Here is a 27,328-nt window from a genome sequence, read left to right as displayed (position 1 = left end):
ATTATTTATTACATGTACTAACACAGGTGATGCTAAATTTTATATGTACCAAATACATCCAAATAGATTGAGTAACAGTTGTGTAATACTTAAACAAATTAGATAACATTTAACAGATGTACTTTTCCTCTTTTTCCAGCAAATATTAATCAACTATGTTCAGGGTACAAAGATGAATGAAATATGGGTCCTGACTTAGAAAAGCAAAGTTTAAAGAGTCAGGCATTCACAGAAAGAAGTTAAAATATGTAGAATCCCAAAGTCTTCATGAAGTTTAAGTTTCAATAACTTTACAAGTATGAATGCCACAAAAATATAGAAATCAACATGTGAAAGGCCAATTATTTAAAATTTTAAATTACTGATATATTTCTCATTAAAATGCAAAGTGACCACTGTGTTGTGCTACATACATTGCTCAAGTTAGATTTCAAACTTTGTAAACACATTTACCAGCTGCTGTTCCTCAGTGCCTAAAAGGATTACATCTATAATCTGAGCTTTAAGATTATTCAAAGAATAAAGTACTGATGCATTCTTGACAATTGTGGCATGACCCCAACAAGACGAAGTCTAGAAGAGATACATCGGGTGACTGAGATGGACAAGGTTTTCCATCAGTCTAAAAAACTGTCATAAATATTAAAATTAAAAACTTACTATTTGAAATAAACAAAACCAAATAACTATAAAAGAAATTGGAATAATTAAATTTTCAAAGGATGTCTGCGCTATGTTTATAGCATATTCCCACATGTGAACTTATTAAAGCTTAAATCCACACTAACATATTTGGGACACTCACAATTACTATAATAAAGGCAGGATCATAGGGCTGGGGGAGCAGGGGAGGAAACAACTAACTGCCTGAAAAAAATCAGGAAAGGTGGCTTTTCATTGGGTCTTCGAAAAAGTAAGTTTTTAGGTAAAGAATTGCAAATGACATATCAGATAAAGGGCTAGTTTCCAAGATCTATAAAGAACTTATTAAACTCAACACCAAAGAAACAAACAATCCAATCATGAAATGGGCAAAAGACATGAAGAGAAATCTCACAGAGGAAGACATAGACATGGCCAACATGCATATGAGAAAATGCTCTGCATCACTTGCCATCAGGGAAATACAAATGAAAACTACAATGAGATACCACCTCACACCAGTGAGAATGGGGAAAATTAACAAGGCAGGAAACCACAAATGTTGGAGAGGATGCGGAGAAAAGGGAACCCTCTTACACTGTTGGTGGGAATGTGAACTGGTGCAGCCACTCTGGAAAACTGTGTGGAGGTTCCTCAAACAGTTAAAAATATACCTGCCCTACGACCCCGCAATTGCACTGTTGGGGATTTACCCCAAAGATACAAATGCAATGAAACGCCGGGACACCTGCACCCCGATGTTTCTAGCAGCAATGGCCACGATAGCCAAACTGTGGAAGGAGCCTCGGTGTCCAACGAAAGATGAATGGATAAAGAAGATGTGGTTTATGTATACAATGGAATATTACTCAGCTATTAGAAATGACAAATACCCACCATTTGCTTCAACGTGGATGGAACTGGAGGGTATTATGCTGAGTGAAGTAAGTCAGTCAGAGAAGGACAAACATTATATGTTCTCATTCATTTGGGGAATATAAATAATAGTGAAAGGGAAAATAAGGGAAGGGAGAAGAAATGTGTGGGAAATATCAGAAAGGGAGACAGAACATAAAGACTGCTAACTCTGGGAAACGAACTAGGGGTGGTAGAAGGGGAGGAGGGCGGGGGGTGGGAGTGAATGGGTGACGGGCACTGGGTGTTATTCTGTATGTTAGTAAATTGAACACCAATAAAAAAATAAATTAAAAAATAAAAAAAAATAAATAATTTTAATACATAAAAAAAAAAGAAAATAAAGGTGACATTACTGCAAAAGCAATAAAACGACACTCAGAAACTGTTAAGCTACTGCAGTAATTTTCAGATTTTAGTTCTGTATATTTGTAAGAATCACATGGAAAGTGGATTAAAATATAGATTCCCAGGTTCAACCCAAATACACAGATGGAGTAAACCTGCAGTGGGGGCTCCAGTATGATTTTGATAAATATGGTATTTTGAAAAACAATCTATTTTATAGGTAGCCTGTGACAGAAAAGTGTCAAGCCAAATCAAATAAAAAACGATCAAATATATAGAACCTGTAAGACAGTAAACTGATATAAAAACAGTACCTGCTGGCTCACTTGAAACAATTCTCAAAAACTCAGAACTACCTGCTTTTGTTTCACATTCCCCCAATTTATTGATTGGCTTTTCTTTTTTTCCCTCTTATTAAACTTACTTCTTTCTTTAACTGCTCACTACTTTGAATAACTGCTTCTACTTGTTTACATCTCTATCTTCTTTCAGCCTGATCAACCTGTTCATTATTGAAAGCCCAAGGCTTTCAAAAGGGTGGGACATGCCATAATAAAAACCAAACAGAACAGAACAATACAAAAAAGTATATATTAACCTGCTACTTTATGTTAAAGAGAAGGACAGAAACTAAATGACTGTGTTCTATTTAGTTAAGCTATCGTGTTAAGGAGTTCATTTTATCATGCTAAATATTTAAATAGCCCTGGTATGGTACCTTAAGGGGATTCATTTTATTAATAAGTTATTTTATTTCCATCAAGACGTGAATAAAAAATATTCGCTTCTCAAGTGTGAGCTTTATTAACACTTAGGGCCAAATATTTTCCCAAAAGATCATACCTCAAGTTTTAAAAAAGAAAATAGCACTGAATATGGAGAAATCCACATTTTTAAGAACCAATTCATGCTAAGGAAAGGTACACCTCTGACGTTCTACTTATTTTTAGGTTAGGATTAAATTTAGATTTTTAAAATTGGATTTAGAGCAATGCCACTATATACTCCCAGGAATTCTTCAGTAGCTCATGCTGTCTTTTACTGTGCATGCAAAATGACACTTGCAATTTCTTCTTTATCCTTTTCCATATAATGCTTCTACAAATCATGTGATATATATTTAAATGCATCAAATTCCTAACAAGACAATATTCATAAAGATAATGAGTGTGTCTTCATTTTTTATCATTTTTTTTGAAGACTGTAAGTACGCACAGAAACCATCTCCCACAGATGAGCTATGTGCCCACACAGGATCATAATCAGTTATTGTTTTTGTGAAACAGTGATGCAACTGCCTTATTGAGCAGAACACGTAGAAACACTTCTATCCTGTGTTACCTACTGTTGATGCTCTTTTTTCATGATACTTTTTCAACACATTGTAAGTGTCCTGGGGTCATGATGTTCAGTATAAGTAATATTTCTCATCAACTGTGTATTATAGTCATAGGAATAGTTCATAGGTTATTATTATTGAATACATAAAGCAAGAGAGTGAAGAGAAATAGTGTATATCTGTAATGCTGTATGCAATTACATTTCATGGAACTTTATAACTGTAAATGCCATAAATTTTCATGTATATTTTTGGTATATTATAGTATATTTGTACAAATAATATAAAAATATTGTTTTCGTGTTTTTTTTTGAGAGAGAACATGTGTGCATCTATGGGGGAAGGGCAGAGGAAGAGGGAAAGAATTTCAAGCAGACTCTATGCCCAGCTCAGATCCCAAGGCCAGGCTCTAGCTCATGACCCTGACATCATGACCTGAGCCTAAATTAAGAGGCAGATGCTTAACTGACTGAGCTATTCAAGCGCCCCTAAAAATATTTTTCTGCTTACACGTAATATTTAAATGATTTATCTAGTGGTGCCACCCCCCTTGCTTGTGCTCTCTCTCTCTCCCTGTTAAATAAATAAATATTTTTAAATAAATGATACATCTATGCAAACCTTTAATGACAGTACCTTCACACGAAACACTTCATATACTCTATTGAAGCTACCAAAATGTCTTCAATGCTTAAGTGATTCATCTGCGTTAATGTTAGTTTTATTCATTCACTCATTCATTTACTGGAGTCACAATTACATTCACCAAAAAAGGTTTTTGGGGCATCTTGTAAATGGAACTCACTGTCAGGCATTATTAAGTAATCAAAGATAAATTAAACTTGGCCCTTGGCCACCATTATTCCATTATTTAGTGGAGAATATATTCAAATAATAATATAAGGTACATGACAAATGTTAACAGAAGATCCCACAAAAAAGAAGATAAATCCTAACTCTGAAATGAACTTCTGGAGGAAGTATTTTACTGACCTTAAATAGCTTTTGAATTTGGAAACTGGGGGTTCACAGGGAAAGACCATTTCAGTTTGTGTGAACACAATGAGCAAAGGCATAATGAGAAGTAAGCACATCAGCCTAGAGCATAAGACATATGGAATGAATGCAACAGGAAAAAAGGTCTAGAAAATAACATGAGGTCATATTGTGGACAGCTACCAATGCTAGTCTGGAAAAATATTTTTGTTGTTAATTAAAGATTTTATTTATTTATTCATGAGAGACACAGAGAGAGGCAGAGACACAGGCAGAGAGAGAAGCAGGCTCCCTGCAAGGAGCCTGATGCGGAACTCGATCCCGGACCCTGGAATCATGCCCTGAGCTGAAGATAGACACTCAACTACTGAGCGATCCAGGTGTCCCTGGAGAAATTTTGTTTTGAAAGGAATAAAATTTTTATTTTTCTGTAATAATCTGTTTGAAGTCCCATTCTACCAGGATACTGCTTAACTTGGTCAACTGATAATTTCTGGTGACTATATTTCAGGAGGGGTTGAAGTCAGGATAGCTTACATAGTGCCATGGCTGGAGGAGGAGTGGAGTTCAAACTCTGGTCCGGCTAACAACTCTAACAGCCATCTCTTCTTGTTCCCTTTCTCATGGTTCTTTTTCCTTTCCCTCAGTTACAAGAGTCACTTTCCAATCATGTCTCACATAAGGAATCTCTGTAAAGCTGTGTGTCTTCCTAGATACACCAAGAAAACATTCATCTCTAGGGAGGATGGAGGAATATGTACTTTACTCTAATACAGGAAGTGCTCAGAGATGTCTGTGGATGGGAAGTATGTGATTAATACACGTTTTATGAAAACAATGAGGAAGAAGTTGTGGATTTGGAAGGGAAAAAACTGGAAGAAGCAAGATCAGTTGGAATGTTCTTTGAATGGAAAATGTACTATGTAATCAAAGCTTGAACTGAGGTTATTATGATGATGGAAAGTGAGTTGAGGAGAGGTGGCTGATACACATAAAGCCAGGAATGAGAATTGGGTGACTGATTCATGAGACACAGAGAATAATGGGGAGAGGAAAGTTAAACACTGGGGTACCTGGGTGGCTCAGTGTTTGAGCATCTGCCTTTGGCTCAGGTCATGATCCCGGGTTTCTGGGATTGAGTCCTGCAGCAGGCTCCCCACAGGGAGCCTACTTCTCCCTCTGCCTATGTCTCTGCTTTTCTGTGTCTCCCATAAATAAATAAATAAAATCTTAAAAAAAGGGAATGTTAAACATTACTCCAGGGGTTCAAATCTGAGCAAATGGGTGAATGGCCAAGTAGAGATGTTAGGAGAGGTTTTGGGGAGAATAAAATACTTGTATTTTAGGCATGTGAAATTAGAAGTGGCTGAAAGGAAATTTGATACAAAGCTGTCCAGCAAATAACTGAATAAACTGAAATGGATCTAAATTAGAGCCAGATCTGGGAGTATTTACATTGAAGATATAGTTACAAAAGAAAACAACAACAAATTCATTATAAACATTTAACATTATAAACATATAAAAGAACATTTATAGTCAGAAGATAGTGGAGGACAGAAGTTCAGACAATGCTTACATTTAGGAGCAGGAAGGAAGGGTTAGTTGTATGGCCAGGAGTAAAGGGGGAAAATGCTGTGTTACAGAGATAAGAGAATTATTATAATTATGTTCTATGTCTGTGATGCTTGAAATTCAGTAGCTTTTAGACATGTGTGGCTCCTGAGCAATTAAAATGTGCAAAGGAGGAACTTGATTTGTAATTTTATTTAGTTTTAATTAATTTAAATTTATGTTTCAGTCGCCATGTGCAGCTAGTGGTCACCATGCTAGCCGGACTGTCGGGTCTAGAGAAATATACTATGGCCCTTCCAACAGTTATAAAATGGGAAGCCATTTAACAAGATTTTCAAACAAATAACAATAAAAGCAACATCTGAAAAGACATAAAGGAGTTTAGTTCCAAGTTATTGACCAGACGCTTTGCTTTTTTTCCTTCCACAACAGCAGATTCCAGTCTATTGTGACATTTACAGTAGCAGCATAGTACAATGAAAGCAATTCTCTCTGTAGGATGATATACAGAAAAGAGCTATTAAAAGAGATTCAAAGTCGTCATCACCTAGCTTTGAGGGCACAGAGAAAGCAGTGCCAGAGGTAAAAGATTTGCAATGGATGGAAGATAAAAGTTCAAACTAAATTTGGACTTATCAAAGAGCAAAAGCTGACTGAGTGTCCTGAGTGAAAAGAATGTCCATAGTGAATAGACAGTCATTGGTCTTCTTGAATGTGTTATCAAAATGCTACTGTTTAGCTGTAATTTCAGATATATAAATGTCCTTGGGAAACAAGGCAGGCAGAGGTATAACCAACCACCCACAAGTACCTCCTTTGCAACCCTTTCAACATTTTGACTGCCTTACTGACCACAAACTTGCCTTCTTGCTGTCATTTTGGGAATGAGAAGAGGAAAGTTCATGAAGGATGGTATCTCTGAAATTTTAAAGACATTATTTATTTATCTATTTTAGAGAGAGAGAGCATGAGAGGTGCAGGGAAAAGCAGAGGGAGAGGGAGAAAGAATCTGAAGCAGACTCCTCTGCTGAGGGCAGGTCCTAAAGCAGGGCTTGATCTCACAACTGGGAGATGATAACCTGAGTTGAGACCAAGAGTCGGATGCTTAACTGACTGAGCTACCCAGGCACCCCTCTTGAAATTTTTAAATGACCCATTAAAAAAAGATTTTATTTATTTCTTTGACAGAGGAAGAGAGAGAGAGATAGAGCACAAGCAAGGGGAGCTGCAAGCAGAGGGAGAGGGAGAAGCAGGCTCCTCATTGAGCAGGGAGCCTGACGTGGGGCTCAATCCCAGGACCCCCAGGAACATGACTTGAGCTGAAGGCAGATGCTTACCTGACTGAGCCACCTAGGTTCCACTAAAATGACCCATTTTAAAAGAATTGGCTAAGATTTTCATTAGGTTAAATAAGGTATTGAGTTGTAACATACGAAGAGCAATAAACAAGAGATGGGAGAACTGACTGGGCATGACCTTATGGCCATCTATAGTTTTTCTATCAGTGAACATAGCCATATTCTTTTGCACCTTGCACCATATTGCTTTTCAAAATTCTGCTCCAATTCTCTTCCCCCAAGAGGCTATCTAAAATGAAGCCCCATCTGGCTTTTTAAAAATATTAATTAATTAATTTATTTATTTGAGAGATTAAGAGAGAGCACAAGTGGAGTGAGGGCAGCGGGAGAAGGAGAAGGAAAGCAGACACCCCACTGAGAGCAGAGCCAGGGATGGGGCTTGATCACAAAGACTCTGAGATCACAAACTGAGCTGAAATCCTAAATCAGATGCCTAACTGACCTGGCCAACCAGACACCCCCTCAACCTGGCTTTAATCACTCTAGTCTTCACTTCACAATGAAAGACCACTGTTCCAAATGTTGAATGGGTGTGAAAACTAATCTTTTAGCACATAGAGACTTGGCAATGTACATAGAAGTAAAGGTGATTGTTTTTTTCAGCATTCAAATAGCTCTGTAACAAATCCAAAAACCACTGAGGCTTATTAAGATTGAAGTGTCAAAAAGAATAAAAAAGTATAAATGTCAAATCAAGGTATTAATAACTAGAAAACTCATTAGGGTAAGACTGTGATCCCTGTAACTTTAATAACTTCGTTTGGACAACCTGAAGAAGCAGTGAGCTAATCTCCACCATGAGCTAAGTTTGTTTACCCTGCAGGTCTTGAGTCAAAACCTAAATATTTTTGAAAGGCCTATGTACTACATACTAACTGCACATATTTTGTTTCCATCAGAAATCTGTTAGTCTTATTCTCTCCCATTAGATGGTCAGTATTTTCAAAGAAGGAACTGTACTGTCTCTTTTGATTTCTCAAAGTGCTCTGTATATTCTATAAATATAGTCTAAATTTATCAGTTATGGATATTTGAGTCCATTGATTCTTTATTTTCATGTTCCATAATAAACATTCACATTGGCTTGAGATTAGGTACAAAAATGAAACTTAAAGCCTTTTAAAATTTTTATTTATTTATTTTTTTAAAGATTTTATTTATTTATTCATGAGAGAGGGAGTAAGAGAGAGAGAGAGAGAGGCAGAGACACAGACAGAGGGAGAAGCAGGCTCCACGCAGGGAGCCCGACGTGGAACTCGATCCCGGGTCTCCAGGATCAAGCCCTGGGCTGAAGGCAGTGCTAAACCGCTGAGCTACCCGAGCTGCCCTAAAGCCTTTTTTTTTTTTAATTGCCAATTGCCAAACTTATACAGTACATTTAGTTTCTTTACACTCTGATTTTGTACCAAAATAGACTGAGTTTCAGTTTTAAATGTTAATCTGCATGATCTAAGCAGATATTTTCAACAAAATAATTGGGCTTTCCCTGCATGCATGAAGATTCATATTATTTAAAAGATATCAAGAATTTTATGTTCATACTATAAAGCTAGTATTTCTTTTTAATAAAGAGCCTCTCTAGCTTCCAGATGTTCAAGTTATTTACTGTAATGACCATCAAATATATCATAAAGGAAAGAAAATCTATAGGGTCTAAGTGATGAGAGACAATTTTTCCCTTGTGACAAATTCAACTAAGGAGTTCAAGCAAAGATAAATACCATGACCCATCATAAATGAAAATATAAATTAAACATTACTTCATCAGTTCAAGATCATTCACTAGGTTGCCAGAAAATAAATGGAAATTATGGTATATCTGAAACAAATTCTAAGTATCAATTTTAAAAATTCCTTAGTCCATATATCTTTGTCCCTTTTATCTAATTAGATGGCATATTCTTGGACAAAATGGAAGCATTTCTTTTCACTATGTGCTACATCTGAAAAGGTAACATTGATACTCAGGCGCTCAATAAAAATTTTTAGATCACTGATGACAATAATATACTTAAATTCTAATAAATACCAAATTATCCAAGTAATAGTAAAGCCTACATCTAGGCTTAATTTTGTACACCCTCAAAATTCTTTATCATAAATAATCACTATCCATTTAGGGCTTCCTAGTAGTAATACTGAGTCATTATAAGACTGAATATTATGCTTTGAAGAACTTCAAAAGGTCTTCCCTCTTTCACCAAACCTACCACCAATATTGCAGTAGGTTATACTTAAAATACTAAGAGACACACCAATGCACATAAACACATCATTGAGGAGAGAGAAAAAATTCTCAAACTCAACTTTTACTAACACAGTTTTTGGATATTTAAGTTTTTCTACATAATTTAATTTTATGGTACTTTCCTCATTTTCAAATAAACAAGATTACTATCCTTCGAATTCTAGCATAATGTTATACTAGAATTCTTTATAGATTCATTCTTGTGTCAAATTTGTATTATGATTTCTACATATGCATTCCATTTTTTAAAGAAAAAGGTAAACTTCTTGTAGCCACTGAAGTCAGCGACGGCTATATGACTTACTTTGTCCAGTGAAATATGAGCAGAAGTGCTGTGTCTCACTTGCATGCAGAAACATTAAGAACTGGTGCATTGTCACATCATGTTTTTTCCTTTCTGCTGTGATGACCAATAGTGTTCAATAAGAGGCTAGTCTGGGACTTGAGGTGAGGAGAATGTGGAATAGAGCTATATCAATCTAGGATGGACATGAAGCATCAGCACTAGACATGAGTGATAGTAAAAGCACAAATATTTTCAGGTTGTTTACTATTGCAGCATAATCTAGTTTAACTTGACTAATACAATCTTCCACCAAATACAAGGAGAAAAACTAGAATATACATGAAAATGAAGACCTAACCAATGCAGTTTTATGCAATAACTATCCCATGATTTTTTAAAAAGATTTTTTATTTATTCATTCATGAGAGACACAGAGAGAAGGCAGAGACATAGGCAGAGGGAGAAGCAGGCTCCATGCAGAGGGCCTGAGGCAGGACTCAATACTGGAACCCTGGGATCACACCCTGAGCTGAAGGCAGATGCTCAACCACTGAGCCACCCAGGCATCCCTATCCCATGATTTTTTAATGTAAGCTCTAGGTTCAATGTGTGGCTTGAACTCACAACTCTGAGATTGAGAGTCACTTGCTCTACAGATTGAGCCAGCCAGGTGTCCCCATTTCATGAATTTTACATGCTGTACTTCATTTCAGGAAATATGCTACTTTTCAGAGATGCTATGTCACTCTTCACATACTGCAATTTGCAGGCAGCCTCAGATTACATTCTCTTAACTTTGTGCAAATCTAGTCTTTCACTATTTTGTTTTTATATATAATTTTTGCCTCATTTTATTCGTCTAATTCATTCTCACTTGTCCTAATTACTTAATTCTGACCAGTTCTTCAACCTGCCACTATAAATTATAATTTCAGTCCATTATCTCACTTGTTTTAGGGCCTAATTTCACCTGAATTATCTGATACTGGGGGTCATTCTGATCCAACCCAAAGGGCCTGGGTTATTAAAAGCTACTTTGTTAGCAGAGACAAATGCCTTAGAATATTGGTGCCTACAACTAGTAGCTCTCTCTATTTTTTCAGTATGCTTTAATATTTCACGAGTGTGAAAATGTATGTTTGTAATGATTTGATGATAATCCATGTAATGGATAAGGATTCATAACATGCTAAAATGTTATTATTATTTCTTTTTATTTTAATAACCCTGGTTAGTTTAACATTAGTTTCTAACACTGATTTTCCATTTATTACAAATGCACAATGATGGTTTTCATTAATATCTTATGCTTGATAAAGAACATGTTTAATCCTTTTGGATATGCATTTATGACACTGATTGACTATGAACAATTGATAACTAGAGTTTTAAAATCAAAACTTAACTAGCCTCTTTTATAAGTGTGTGGCCTCTGGGCTATTATTACCTATAAATACTTGGACCTACTGATCTACAGTTCTCAGTCATTCAACCTATGGTGGAGTCTGGGAAATCTGCATCTTAACAAGCTTCCCCAGGTAAATCATACTCATGGACCAGCCTTTGAGAAAACACCATTCTTGAACACATACATTATCTTTTCATCTCATACTCATCACATACTAAACCAGTTAAGTATGAGCACAGTTGTTATCAATTTTGGCTCCATATTAGAATCACTGGAGGCATCATTTAAAAACTACTGATGCCAACCCTCACGATAAAGAGCCTAATTTAATAAGTTATGGGGCACAGATACCAGTGCTTTTAAAAAACTCCTCACTTAAATCTAAGGTAAAGCCAAACTTGAGGAACAATGAGCAGAAAGCATTACAAACAATGTTAAAGCATGGATCTAAGCCCTGGCCATGTCACTCATTATGTCATTTTTCCTCTCTGAAATTCCATTACTCACTTACAAAACTGAGATAATGACATCTGGTTTACCTCCTTCACTAGATTATTGTGAAGAACAAATCTGATGCTGATAATATGTTGTAAAAGCACTTGGACAATCTCAAAATAGCAGTGTTATTATTCCCTGCCCATTAAACTTCATATAGACCTTTTGTTCTTGCTAATAATTTTTAAAAATGTCATAAAGAATAAGTTATTTAGATATGGTTTGAAGGATTTAGATATGGTTTGAGGAAGGAGAACAAAAATGAACAGAAGAGCCCAGGGCAGTATACATTTCAATTCTAAAAGGCAGTTCAGTTGGGAGAGAGCAGGAAAATACTTCTGTAGACAGTTAAAAGGGAAGAAACAGAAAGCCTAGCGAGATATTTAGTAGGGTGAGGAGGGCTGTGGAAAACAGTAAGACATTAAAATGGAAATTAACAGTTATATTATTAGTAACTGCTGAATAGTGCCACTGTAGACATTTCAAAAGGCATTTCTAAATGCCTTTAGGGATAGCACTTAAACTGTAGCAAGACACATAAAATAGTTACAGAACCAGGACCAATAAAAGTATCTAATCAAATCTTTTGATTTTTCTTGCTTAGGTACTTTTATAACTCCCTACTCTGGCATTACATAGTCTCACAGCATTATATTCTATATTCCTTTACGGCTGAGGTTTCCAAATTTGGTATCAAATCAAAACTGAAATTTTTAAGCTAGAAAAGCTTTCTACTTGATATTCAGAAACGTACACATGGATTTATTGGAGGAGGCTGAGCAGACTGGACAGTAATGGTAACCTTTTCTAGCTCCAAAACCAGCCCTCTCCTCCTAGGTTCTGATCCTCTCCATGAGAACCTAACTTCTCTCCTCTCCTCTCTCCTCCACAATTCACTAGCTCATTACCTGTCTCATGGAAGAGACGGGTACTGTCACCACTGTTTCCTGCCTCCCCCACTCATCTTCCTGGAGTTGCAAGGATTAATAGGAGAAGGAGTAGGAAGAAGAGGCCTTAAAATTTAAAGGAATAATTGTGTATTTGTAATAATGACAATATAGCTGTAATTCATCAACTTTGAAAATAATTTTGTGTGTGTGTGTGTGTTTAGTTCTCTTTAGGTCTTCATCAGCATTACAGTAAGTTAACAGCACTAAATCTACAATCTGTAGCCCTTTTTTGGTGGAATTTTAAGGGGAAAATGAGTCCTTTTATTCTTTCAACAAACATTTGTTTGCTAGGTACTGCGGACACAGAGATGCATAAAGCAGATACCTGCCTTCAGCAAGTCTCCCACAGCAAATCTTTTCTTAAATGGATTGGTGTTACTCTTGATTTCATTTTTTAAAAAGAATCATCATGGTACAAGACAAATGGTAACATATCAGGGACTCTCTTCTGAAGTCTATTTTATCACCTGTAGGGATAAGAATCATGTAACCCATCTTTGTCTATTTGCTTCCATGTACATAACATAGCAACAATGGTAAAAGTTCTATCTTTTTAGGGTCTTTGTGAAAAACTTTTAATAGCCTCTTGAAAGGTGAAATACATCATAGGACAGCATGGCAAACATATTGTAATTCAGAGAGTAGGAAGACAATGAAAGTACATTACATAAATAAGCAATAAAACTTTCAGAATAGGATGTGATACAATTATAAAAATAAGCATGTGCATACTGTATAACATAGCAATTACCCTCCCATGTAATATATTTGAAAGTAGGTATATGTTCAAATGCCCATGGTCAGGAAAATGAATAAATATATTGGCGTATACACACAGTTATGTATGTATGGAGCAAAAGTGAATGAACTACAGTAAATGGACAAAATATAAATGAGTTCAGAAACACAAATCAAGTGAAAAAAGTAATATGCACAGTGATATCATTTTTACAAAGCTCAAAGACAAGCATAATTAAATGAGATGTTTAGAAAAGTATATAATACTATTTTAAGAAGGGAAGCCTTGTGGGTCCGTTGGTTAAGTGTCTGATCTTGATTTCAGCTCAGGTCATGACCTCAGGGTCATGAGATTGAGCCCTGTATTAGGTTCCATGCTCAATGTGGAGTCTGCTTGTCCCTCTCCTTCTCCTCCCTACCCCTACCCCTGACTCACACTATCTTTCCTAAATAAATAAATAAATAAATAAATAAATAAATAAATAAATAAAATATTTTTTAAAAGCCCTATTTTAAGGGAAAAAATCCAATAGACACCCTGAGAAGAGGCAGGGTGCTTTAGCACAAATGTACTAAAACAATATTGTTAATGTTTTACTTATTAGATGATAGATTCATGAGTATTTGATTTATGATTATTATTCATAATATATATTACATGCATTCTTTTGTATATATATATATGAAGTTTTACATAAATTTTAAAATATACAAAAGAAAACAAACGTCTGAGAAATAGTATCCTGTCATTTGCCATGTAAAATAATTGGATTAGTATAATATACCATACCCCTAGTTCTTCTGTTATTGCTGATGGTGATACTGCCTATATCTTAAAGTATTTTGGCAGGATGCTCATGTAATATGATATAGTCTATGTTTTCAAAAGAATAAAGCTATTAAAACAGTTTATTTCAGTATAATTTTCACATAATATATGCAAGTTTTTAAGTTTTTGTTCACAAGTTAGGCCAGTGTCAGAAAGCTGGAAGAATAAGTGGTTATATCCCAGTGTTCTAAATAGTGCTTTTCTAGTGTCTTAGCATGGAGTAATCTCACCACTCTGATTTATCTTTTCATTCTGGCCTTCAGAAAAGGCCTACTACCAATAGACATTTTATATTTTTACCTCAAGAATGAGGATTTGTGTGTGTGTGTGTATTTATATTTATTTTGATTATAAGACTATATTCTAGGACTTTTAAGAGATACAGGCATACATATATAATATAATTTCAGCTTTCCAAATTTTATATATTTTTAGTTTTATATTTGTCTTTGGACTAAAAGTTCTCAAGTTATCTAGGCACTATGCTTAGTTGTTTTAAATTTAACTTCTGATTCACTATATTAGGATTATATAGAGAAATTTTTAAATTTTTAAGAATTTAACTTCTGATTTAACTTCTGATTCACTATATTAGGATTATATAGAGAAATTTTTAAAAGATAATGGTTTTGCTACTTCATAATCAACTAAAACAGCTGAAGAAAAAAAGGATTAAGTATAATTATAATGAACTAAATACACTTTGTTTAAATACAAAGTAAAAAACCCAGAATGACCTTTCATAATTCCATCAACAAGTATGCTAAGTAATATAATCCATATTGTTTAAAATTTACACATAAAACTTGTCCTGGTTTTCTGTCTGAAATGCCCCAGTTTCAATCTCAAGAGTCTCAGTCCAATTTTCAGGTCACCTAGAATGTCTGATTCAGGAAGGTTTAAACACTAACCCTAATATAGCAAAAATAGTATTTAAAGTTCTATCTGAGATGAATGAGAGGCTATCCTGGCTCGACTTTTATAGGGTTTAATACTGACTACATGAACCACAGAATATATACCATGCCTACCCCAGTAAAATTTATCTCCTCACTTTAGAATTTTACATAGATTTACTACTTGAATCTTAATAACCTAACCCTTTTACAACATGCATTCTGTAGGACTGAGTATTTGTGGGCATTGTACCTTTACATGTTTTGAGTTCTCCGTTTTCAACTCTAGGTAATGTGAATATGGGATAGGGATGGCAAGTTCACAGGTGATCAAAATTCACTCCTGTATTACATCAAAATATCTTCCAGAATATGAGGCACAATAATCACTTTGCATTAAAATCTAAAGAACATCCCAAATTAAACCAAAGTCCTTTTTAAAAAAGCACTCATTCTAGAAATAGGTCTTTCTTTACTGCTACTCAAAATCAAAAGTAAGCAGAACATCACTCCTTCACATTTTTGCAGAGCAAAAACTACCTGAGTTTAGAGTTACTAAGGGCTCTTTTGCTTTAGAAGGTAACTAAAATGGTCATTTATAAAGAAGATGAGGTTTATGTATACAATGGAATATTACTCAGCCATTAGAAATGACAAATACCCACCATTTGCATCAACATGGATGGAACTGGAAGGTATTATGCTGAGTGAAGTAAGTCAATCGGAGGACAAACATTATATGGTCTCATTCATTTGGGGAATATAAATAATAGTGAAAGGGAATATAAGGGAAGGGAGAAGAAGTGTGTGGGAAATATCAGAAAGGGAGACAGAACATAAAGCCTCCTAACTCTGGGAAACGAACTAGGGGTGGTGGAAGGGGAGGAGGGCAGGGGGTGGGGGTGAATGGGTGACGGGCACTGAGGGGGGCACTTGACGGGATGAGCACTGGGTGTTATTCTGTAAGTTGGCAAATTGAACACCAATAAAAAATAAATTTATTATAAAAAAATAAAATGGCCATTTATTAAGCTCCCACTGAATGCCAGTTTATGGGCTAGATCAATTTCCATTATTCACAACTACCCTACTATAATCCAACAAGGTATGATCCACTTTTACAGACCCTACTATAATTCAACAAGGTATGATCCACTTTTACAGATAAAACAAAAGTGTATCAGAAATATGAAGCAATTTGTCCAAGTTCATACAGGGTGTCAAAAAGCAGAGCCAGGATGATGAACTCAGATATACTTTATATCAAAGCCCACTACACTATTTTGCCATAAAATGTAAGAGTAAATGATATAAAATGTCAACCAAGAGGTGAGTGGGTGGCTCAGATGGTTAAGCGTCCAACTCTTGATCTCAGCTCAGGTCTTGATCTCAGTGTTGTGAATTCAAGACTCATGTTGGGCTCCATAGTGGGTGAACGTTTTTCTTTTTTTTTTAAATCTTTTTGGTGAATGTTTTTCTTAAAAAACAAAACAAAACAAATAAAATATCAACCAAGAAGGTAAAGGAGGTACTATTAATACAGATAAAATATAATGAAGCAAAATACAATAGCTATTGTCAGAAAATTTATAGGCCAAATTTCCTTCTATAAATCTGTAATGAAAATTTAAAAATCACCTTTAGGCTATTTTTGAAGAATTTTTAAAAATTCTGCAACCTTTGTTTTTTATTTTTATTTTTTAATATTCACAAATAATATGCTCTAAGAATCTAAACCACAAATACCCATTCAATAAGTCCTAAAAAGGCTCTTCTTTTCTCTCAAGTATTTATCTTGAGTAAATAACTCAATAACCTGCTTAAAACAGGAGAGATTAAATTCAAGCAGGAATATGTTTTAAAAAGAGCAATACTGGCCATTGCTGCTAGAAACATCGGGGTGCAGGTGTCCCGGCGTTTCATTGCATTTGTATCTTTGGGGTAAATCCCCAACAGTGCAATTGCTGGGTCGTAGGGCAGGTATATTTTTAACTGTTTGAGGAACCTCCACACAGTTTTCCAGAGTGGCTGCACCAGTTCACATTCCCACCAACAGTGTAAGAGGGTTCCCTTTTCTCCGCATCCTCTCCAACATTTGTTGTTTCCTGCCTTGTTAATTTTCCCCATTCTCACTGGTGTGAGGTGGTATCTCAAACGAACTAGGGGTGGTAGAAGGGGAGGAGGGCGGGGGGTGGGAGTGAATGGGTGACGGGCACTGGGTGTTATTCTGTATGTTAGTAAATTGAACACCAATAAAAAAAAAAATAAGTCACTAAAAAAAAATAAAATAATAATAAAAAAAATAAAAAGAGCAATATACTTAATATGCTCATTTATATTTTTATTTAAAAATGAACATTTAGAAAATACTTTGCAAATAATTTACTTTTATTGATTTGTATTTAAAATAGTGTAAAGGTAAGAAAAGTGATTGGAAAACACACATACATAATTTAGAGGGAGTTGTCCATCAAAAATAAACACTTTCAATATTGATCTTTGAAGAATATTTTTTCATTTTCTTGAATAAAGACTTAAAAATAAAATAACACTGCTCAAGTTGGCAATTCCAATTCTGGGTATTTATCCAAAGAAAATGTAACACCAATTTGAAGAGATATGTGTACCCCTATGTTCACTGCAGCATTATTTACAATAGCTGAGATAAGGAAGCAAACTAAATGTCTATCCATAGATGAGTAGATAAAGATGTTCTGTGTGTGTGTGTGTATACATACACAATGGAATATTACACCACCATAAAAGAGAATGAAATCTTGCCATATGTAACAACATGGATAGTCCTAGAGGGCATTATGCTAATTGCAATAAGTTAGAGAGAGAAAGACAAATCCTATATGATTTCTCTTATATGTGAAATCTAAAAAATCAAGCAAACAAAAACCAAAACAAAACAGAAATGGACTCATAGATACAGGAAACATACCATTGGTTACCAGAGTGGGGAGAAGTCAGGAAGACAAGCAAAATAAGTAAAGGGGATTAAGAGGTACAAACTTCCAGTTATAAAATAAGTAAGTCATGGGAATATAATGTACAGCATAGGAGATATAGTCAGTAATACTGTAATAACTGCACGGTGACAGATGGCAACTAGACTTACTGTGAGGCTCATTTCATCATGCATAGAAATAGCAAATCACTATGCTGCATACTTGAAACTAATAGGATATTTTATGTCAATTACACTTCAATTTTAAAAATAAGAAAAATAATAACAATTCAATTTAAAAAATAAAAGAAATAAAATATATCTGACAGGTAAATGTACTGCATAATGGAACAAATGAATTGTAAGGAAGTCAGACTAACAATTTAAATACAGATATTTATTATAGTAAAGCTCAGAGCAATAGCACAGTTGTTTCTGGTGCTTAGGTTGGGATGTCTGTAAATATTCTTCTTTATAGTTTTCTGTATTTTAAAAAATTAATGAATATTGTTATTTTATAAACTTTAAAAAACCCAAAGTCCTAAAGAATATAAAAACACTAATTCAACAAGATGCATGTTCTCCTATGTTTATTTCAGCATTACTTACAATAGCCAAGATACGGAATCAGCCCAACTGTCCACTGATAGATGAATGGATAAAGAATTAGTGGTATATATATTTACAATTCAATATTACTCAGTCATAAAAACAATTGAAATCTTGCCATTTGCAACAACATGGGTAAAGCTAGAGGATATAACACTAACTGAAATAAGTTAGTCAGAGAAAGACAAATACCATATCATTTCACTCACACATGGAATTTAAGAAAACAAAACGAACACATAAAAAGGGAGACAAACGGACTCTTAAACAGAGAACAAACTGATGGTTACCAGAGGGGAGATAGGTCGGGGGATGGGTGAAATAGGTGATGGAGATTAAGAGTACAAGCATGATGAATACTGAGTAATGTATAGAATTGTTGGATTACTATATTGTACATCTGAAAACAATATAACACTGTATGCTAATTATACTGGATTTTTTAAAGAGTCGTAATATGAACAATGAAGTAAAATTTAAAAATTAAGGTAGAATACTAAATGTGAAATCAAATAGGCAAGATGATAACAGGGATTATCTTTGAGTAGAAGATTACAAGCAGTGTTTTTTTTTCGTTGCTCCAATTTTTCTATAAAGTAGATATTACTTTTGTAATTTTAAAGATATAGAAAAAATTATACTACAAGATGTACTACATATAAACCTTTATACTGATGGTACACATCAATGGAATGAATGCAAATAAAGACCATAAAACCTCTTTCAACATCCAAATAAACTTTCAGTTCTTGATGATGATTCTCTCAGTTAAGATTTTTTGAACAATACATGCTATTTCTTCAAACTTTATAAGGAAGGAAAGTGTTTACTGAGCAGTAGTATTAATAATTACATACCTAAAACAGGATATTTTAAGAAAGGTTTTAGAATTTCCTTTTTCTTTGCAATACTTTTCAGAAGTTAATTTAAACAGTCCCATGTGAAAGACTACTGATCTTTTCCCCTTTTAACCCAACTTTTAGCTGGGAATGGTAAGCTAAAGCAATGTTTCAAACACTATCCAAAAAGCCAGTGATACCCATGGACAGGGAAAATGGATCTAAAAAGGTTGAAAAGGGACACCTGGGTGGCTCAGCAGTTAAGCATCTATCTGCCTTGGCTCAGGGCATGATCCTGAAGTCCTGGGATCAAGTCCCCACATCAGGCTCCCTGCATGAAGCCTGCTTCTCCTCCCTCTGCCTATGTCTCTGCCTCAGTCTGTGTCTCTTGTGAATAAATAAATAAAATCTTAAAAAAAATAAAAATGCTGAAAAATGAGCAAGCTCATTAAGAAAACATTCTAATATATACAATTTAGACAAGACATTTCAGGTAAAAGTATATTACCAGAACCAGAATTTTATCTTTTTTTTTTATTTTTTAAATTTTTATTTATTTATGATAGTCACACACACAGAGAGAGAGAGAGAGATAGGCAGAGACACAGGCAGAGGGAGAAGCAGGCTCCATGCACCGGGAGCCTGACGTGGGATTCGATTCCGGGTCTCCAGGATCGCGCCCTGGGCCAAAGGCAGGCGCCAAACCACTGCGCCACCCAGGGATCCCAGAACCAGAATTTTAAAAGGACGTTTTTCCTTCTGGTTTAACATTTCAAAATCTAATCTAAAATGTTTCAGGACCTGTTGAAATTTTCTCTCAGCATGTAATTCAGATTTCACTGTATACGCAGCTAAAGGAAACTAACACTAAATGGAGAAAAAAATTTGTGTATATTCATTATTTAAAACAAAGTTATTCTAATTCTTTTTAACAAGTCTCTTTATTTCTCACTTATTTTATAAATATTACTTTCCTTTTGTTTTCCACTTAACATTTTTTAACCATTTTTAATACATCTAGTTTAATTCTTACAATAGAATTACTTCTGTTTATAGATGGTACAATCAAATGCACATGGTTTATCCAGGGTGAAATGCTCATGAAGCAACAGGGCTAAGCCTCAAGTCTCCCAATACTCACTAGCCGTATCCTGAGTCCCTTGCCCCAAGTATTCTGAATTCTACCAATGCTTCATCTTGCAAACTGATACCTTCATGTCTATTTCTTAACTAGCATAATCATTTTTGTGTTTGAAGTGGAAAATATAAAAATGGCACAGTAGAATAATTTTAGATCAAGCTGCTACCCGTTAGGGCAGGCATCATAGAAATTATTTCAATACTGGCAAGAAATGCATGGGTACCTGTCTCATTTTCCTGATTCAGTTGCTGACAGTGCTCTAAATGAATCTTCAGTTGAGAATTCTTTCCATTTACAATTTTAAAACTAGTTCTCCCTTTTTCTGTAATGTGTTATTACAACCAATCTTATATGGAAAGGAAAGTGTTGGGGGAGGGACCTCTTTAAACCCATCACAACTGTAAATAAGTAAAACAGAGTAGATTAAGTAAATTCCCCCAAATAGAGCTTGTTAAAATAAATTTATATTCTCTTTCTCCTCTAATGTTAGCACCACTTTAAACATGAGTAGCCAATATCAAGAAGCACTTTCCACCTATTTCATAGTACCACCCCTTTGTGTTAAGAAGGGAAAAAAAAGCTATTTGTGACAGTTTATTTTTAGATATTGATCATCTCCTCTTGCTGCAAAGGGAATAAAAATAATTAAAGTTGAGTGAAAAATAATTTGAAGTACAGCATATTTCAAAGCATAACTATCATCATAACTGTTCAGATGAGATTTCTTGAAAGACTGGTAATAAATGCATGCCCTAGATATATTTTTTTAAATCTACACTTTGCTTATTCAAATTGGCCTCTTTTACTGGTAGCTTAAGTTTAATTCCTGTCTTCAGATATTGCATACAATTCTGAGTGAATGCAGTGATTAGTGTATATACAAGGGCTGAATGAGACCATTAGATGGACACTGACTGTAAACTACACCATTTATTTTAAAATATAATAAGTATTTGTCTATGCTGTGCTCTTTTATCAGACAAAGTAGTATTCCTTTAATGTATATAGCATTCATTTTTTTCCGGACAACTCATATTTATTTTAGAAAATTTGGAAAATATAGAGAAGTAGAGTCTAAATGAAATAAAATCACTCATAGTTTCATTATCAAGAAATAAACACTTATTTTATTTCATTATTTTATCCATCAACCTCATTCCTATTGCTATGATAGGTAATAACAGACCAGAACCCAGAAAAACTTGGTGCCAAAGATATGACATCACATAACAGTAGAAAAATAACGGATTATTTCAAAGATGATTTACAGACACTAATACATCAATTAAGTTTCCTCTAAAAGACGTGTTTTGTTAGTATTCTGTATTTGCATAGAAGTTTTTTCAGAAGTTTTGTTCACTTTCATTCTAGCATTGGAAAGTAGTTATGAGGATCAATCCTCTTATTTTAACTCATGAATAAACTATGATGTGAAGTGATAGGTATCTTGGATATTTCTGGGATTCTTTACATAACTAGCAGAAACAGAACTACAGCATTCACACAGGAGATGAAATAAAATGAGTAACAATTCAAGCATTTAATTCCAACTTTTTCTTGAGCATGTGCTAGCCACCAGGAATAGATAATTTGGTCTCAGGTCAATTTATTTTAACAGGTATGTAATGAGCACCTACTATATATGAAAATGAGCAAGACACCGTTTTTGTCTTCAAGGAGTTCATAATCTAATGGAAGTTAGATCATTATTATTCACAGCAGAATATATAACTGACACAGGTGAGATGTGAAATGCTATGTAAAGTAAGTTCAAGGGATTTCTACATCTGCCCACACAGTAAAGAATTACAGCTAGTAAGTCAACAAAGAGGACAAAATGGAATCATAAAAAAATAATAAAAACAGAAAAAAGAAAGAACAAAGAACAAATGGGAAACATAGATGACAAACAGTGAGGTGGTATATTTGATCTCAACCTTATCAATAGTTACATTAAAAATAAATGGTCTAGGTACAAAGATGGTACAAAGAACTGTGGGAAATAGTAACAGTTTCATGAATAAGGCACTTCCTAGAGGCCTTAAAGAATAGAATATAATTTTACCAGGTTGAAATTAGATGTATGGGCATGTTCTGAGGAGAACCCATACCATAAAAAGATGAGACTACAAAATCTATTTTGTAGATTTTCTATTTACAAAATCTATTTTATCAACAATAAATTGTCCACACAAACTAGACTCCAATTAAAATATGTGGGAGTACTGGAAGATAACACTGATATTATGGTAGGACCATACACTTGGAACCTTCTTAAATTCCAAAGAAAGGAGTTTGTAATCAATTTGGAAAATAGAAGAAAATTGCTAAAAGTAACAAAATTAAAGCTGAGCTTTGGGATGACCAGTATGAAAATGACAGATCCTATACTTATAAGTAAATTAAATCAGGATGTCATGAAGATGTTTTATTTTTATTTTTTATTTTTTATTTTTTTAAGATGTATTTTGTTAAGAGAAACTGGTAACTTAACATTTCCTTTAAGGTACAACAGAAAAGGGACACTTGGGTGGCTCAGATGGTTAAGTGTCTGCCTTTGGCTCAGGTCGTGATCCCAGGGTCCTGGGATTGAGTCCCACATCAGGGCTCCATGGAGAGTCTGCCCCTCCCCCTGCTCCTGTGTGCACGCTCTCCCTCTCTGTCTCTCTCAAATAAATAAATAAAATCTTTTTTTAAAAGGGTACAACAGAAAAGACCTAATTAAAGTAGATGAATTAAGATAAATGGTCAGGTGCAAGTTGAGATGGCATGGGCAAGGCAAGAACCAAAACCAGCTAGCTAAAGAGGTTTTGTTCAAAAACATCTTAAAGGTGACACATGGAATAGGACATATGATGGGAAAACGAGAGTGACATAAAAGGAACTGTGACAAATGTTATGAGTTACTGAACCTTAAAAAATAGAAACAAGTAATGTTAGAGCAAAATGTCCTAAGAAGGGTAAGGCATCCTCTTTTAAACAGAGTGTACAGTGGGTGGAGAGTACAGAAGGTCCTTCTACATCTGAGCATATTTGGAGTATTTCAATTATTTGGAGTGTTTTCAATAATTCTGTATGTGGTCAAGTCAGAATATACATAAAGTTCAACTTCTGAATGCATGTCTCTCTATTCTACCTAATGTTTCCTGACCTGTAAACAGAAACACTTAAACCATTAATGCCTTGAAGCAAATTCCTAAGAAGAATGTAGAGCCACAGAGTGCAGCATTTAAAAGTCCTGCTGAGAGCACAAACAAGCCTCTGTGGGCAATATCAGAATGGCAGACGTTCATTGTGAAGTAGTTGTCAATAGCAGGTATTCATGCATACTGGAAACAAAAGCTGAACCACCTGTTACTTAGATGGTAGGTTCTTAAAATAGCAGAATGGGTGGGAGCTAGTCACATCTGACACAAACCATACTTTCACTACCAGACAATCTCTCTACAGGAGACCTTAATTCACTAAAAATCATTTTGGCCATTCTTCTCAATGTAACATTTGAAGGTTAGAATGACAAAGGTATGCTCTGGAGTCTGTGAATTCTAACCTCACTCTATATACTTAAAGTAAAGCTAATTTTCTTTCAAGATCACTTTGTTGATCCCTTTTTGATGTGGGAAAACATCGTATATTAATTAAGAGAAAATGAATACACCTGAGTACTCTTCCTTAGGATTGCCAAGAAAACATCATAATTGTCATTTAGATTTGCAGTCTTGGTTTATAAGGCAACGGAGAATTGGCCAATTACTCAAAAGCAAACTTTAAATAGGCTATCCAGGTCCAGATGTTTGGAGGAGTCTCAAGAATTGAAAAACACCCACTTTCTGTCATAATTATGCTTGTAAATGAAGTTATTTTGCAAGTTGATATCAGATGGATTGCATTCTCATAGAACTGACAATAAATAAGAGTTTCTCATATATACAAAGTTGAAAAATAAACTTTTAATCCTCACATTTAATTCCACCATGTCAACTGTTTTGAGTCTCATGTATAAATAAGAAGCCTAAATAACACACATAATACAGTTATCACTGATCTGGTCATGTAGCACTTAATAATTCTGTATTATTGGGATTGTTTAATATAGATTGCTACTGAGCACATATCTATATTAAAAGGCTATGCAAGGTTATCATACAAATACTGTGTAATATGTATCCCTAAATCAGACAGAATTTCTCTCTCATAGTAAAAAGGAAGAAACTAATAATCTGTTATCCACATCTCAAATCTTTGGTTTAGTTTAATGCCTTTAAAAAATAGAGTTTTAGGAAATAAATCTTTAAGAAACATCATTGATAACAAAGAGCTGTAAGAAAAATAACCCATAGATTATATTATTACTTTTACCCCTGGGCCCTAGAACAATGTAGGAGAACCAGAATCACTTCAAAAACTAGCAAACATGCAGATTCCTGGGCCCTCACACAGTACATTTGGGATGTATACCAATATTCGAATTTCTAACAGGTTTTCATGTGATGATAATGCTACTGGTCCAGAGAGCACACTGGGCTAGCACTGCCCTACAACACAGGTCAGCCAAAGATGGCCCATGGGCCAAAACCAACCTGCAGCTTTTTTTGCAAAACAAGTTTTACAGGCACATAGCAACCCCCATTCATTTACACATTGTCTAAGGCTGCTTTTGCACTCTAACAACAGAGTTGAGTAGTTACAACAGACCCTGATAGCCCACACTACATAGCCTACAAAACCTTAAATACTCACTATCTGACCTTTTACAAAAAGTTTGTTGACCCTTGTCCTAAAATGCCACTCTTCTCCCCATTATCCAGTTGAGATTTTTGAAATTCAGAAGTTAAATTTACTGATATCAAATATAAAGACATGCAATGAGACTGTTAGGGTATCTCAAAACTCATAAAAATGTTCACAATCTCCACCCATGTCTCTGAGTTACAAGGAGTTGCTGACTTTCTCACTGCCATGATATAATCATGATGTGTTCCACAATTAAAAGTCACAAAGTTATTCTCCTTCCTATAATTATCCCTGGTAATAAAGGACAGGGAGCAGAATAAATTAAAACATCAACTTCTCCAATAATCATCGGTATCATCTTATTTTATTGTCTGCTTTCTTTCTGCATCACTGGCTAGGTTAACAAATGCAGGCACCCAAGAAAGCAGTGGCAACAGGCTGACATTGGGGCTTACACAGCATGATGACTGCGGGCTTCAGACTTCTTAGATGTGTTTTGTTATTACATTTAATTAAATATTGTAAAATATGTACTAGTCAATTCACCACTCTAACGTTTCTCCTTATCTTATGCCAGGCTTGATTCAAACATTTATATTAGCTACGGTACTCCTGAAGGCATTTGATTTGGGGATCCCTGGGTTGGATAGTATTGAAAGCAAAAAACCAGGTCATGTAAATAGACCACTGTTAAAAGCTATTACATATATTCTTTCATATGTGCAATATATAAGTGAAACTAATAGTTGTACTAATAAAGAACAGTGTCTTAGAGCAAAAGTTTTAGATTTTTATCTAAATGGGGCAATTTCATTTTGTGAAAGGCAATACAATCTTCCTCACTAAAATGTGAGACTACCAGACTTACGATTTTTTAAAAGATTTATTTCATTTATTTGAGAGAGACAGAGAAGAGAGAGTACACAAGCAGGGGGAGTGGCAGAGAGAGAGGGAGAAGCAGACCCCCTGCTGAGCAGGGAGTCTGACATGGGGCTCCATCCCAGAACCCTGGGATCATAACTTGAGCCAAAGGCAGATGCTTAACCAACTGAGCCACCTAGGTGCCCCAAGACTTATGATCTTATAATGATTTCTCTGGAGGTGGAGTTGACTTTTACATCTTCTGGTAAATAAAATGCTTATTTATTAGGCTACATGAATAGTTTCCCAAACCACATATATGGTTTATTTAGAACCATTTATCTTTGCGTGAGAAACTCCCAAATTAGTATCTTACTGGTTTACTCTTGGTAAAAAGGAATACTCTGCATTGTTAGAATACGAAAAAGATAATAAATTAACAGAAGGAAAGGTTGTCAGCTAATACCTGTTGCACAATTGTTGTCAATTCCAAGCAGAGCTGTATGACATTATTCCTTGTAACTGAATAGTCTGTGACAGCAGCAAATGGTGACCTACAAAGAGAAAAGGAAAATTGTGATTAATAGGAACAAATTTTGAAAAGTTCCCAAATGCAACAGACTTTTAAGTTAAGATCTTGAATAATAGGAAATGAGTTGTTCTTAAGTTTACATAGTGATAAAAAATATTCAGGACATATTTATGAAAAAATTCAGGAAACAGCTTAGAAGGGAATTAAATTAAAAAAACAATGCTTGCTTTGCTTTTTTTTCTTTAAATATTTATTTATTCATATTAGAAAGAGAAAGAGTATGTAGAAGGGAGGAGCAGAGGGAGAAAGAGAATCTCAAGCAGACTGATGTAGGACTTGATCTCATAACCCTGAGATTGCAACCTGAGCTGAAATCAAAACTTGGATGCTTAACTGACTATACCACCTAGGTGCTCCCTGCCAAAATAATGTTTTCTTTTAATCAAATTTCTTTTTTTAGTTCTCAGTATTTATTTGGTATTTATAAGGTCTCTTCCCCACAACTAAAAACAACAAATAAAGTTGAACTTTAGGTAAAGACAAAATTTTAGTTTACTTTCAAATGAGGATTATGAATACAGTATCTTCTTGAAATATAAGTCAGAGCTAGTAATGATAACTAACACTTACTGAGGA

The 27,328-nt window shown here is 34.7% G+C and overlaps 1 protein-coding gene across 5 annotated transcripts in view; it reads right to left on the bottom strand.

Moving 5' to 3' along the window:
* Positions 1–27,328, bottom strand: part of CNKSR2 (connector enhancer of kinase suppressor of Ras 2) — a 276,753-nt gene that overhangs the window by 164,472 nt on the left and 84,953 nt on the right. For all 5 annotated transcript variants that reach the window (XM_038587046.1, XM_038587047.1, XM_038587048.1 and 2 more), the window contains exon 4: positions 26,627–26,714. In XM_038587046.1, the coding sequence (XP_038442974.1) occupies positions 26,627–26,714 (88 nt within the window). The remainder of the gene's footprint in view (positions 1–26,626; positions 26,715–27,328) is intronic.

Source organism: Canis lupus, chromosome X, assembly GCF_011100685.1.
Source record: "Canis lupus familiaris isolate Mischka breed German Shepherd chromosome X, alternate assembly UU_Cfam_GSD_1.0, whole genome shotgun sequence".
NCBI lineage: Eukaryota > Metazoa > Chordata > Mammalia > Carnivora > Canidae > Canis > Canis lupus.
This window is presented reverse-complemented; position numbering and strand designations above follow the sequence as displayed.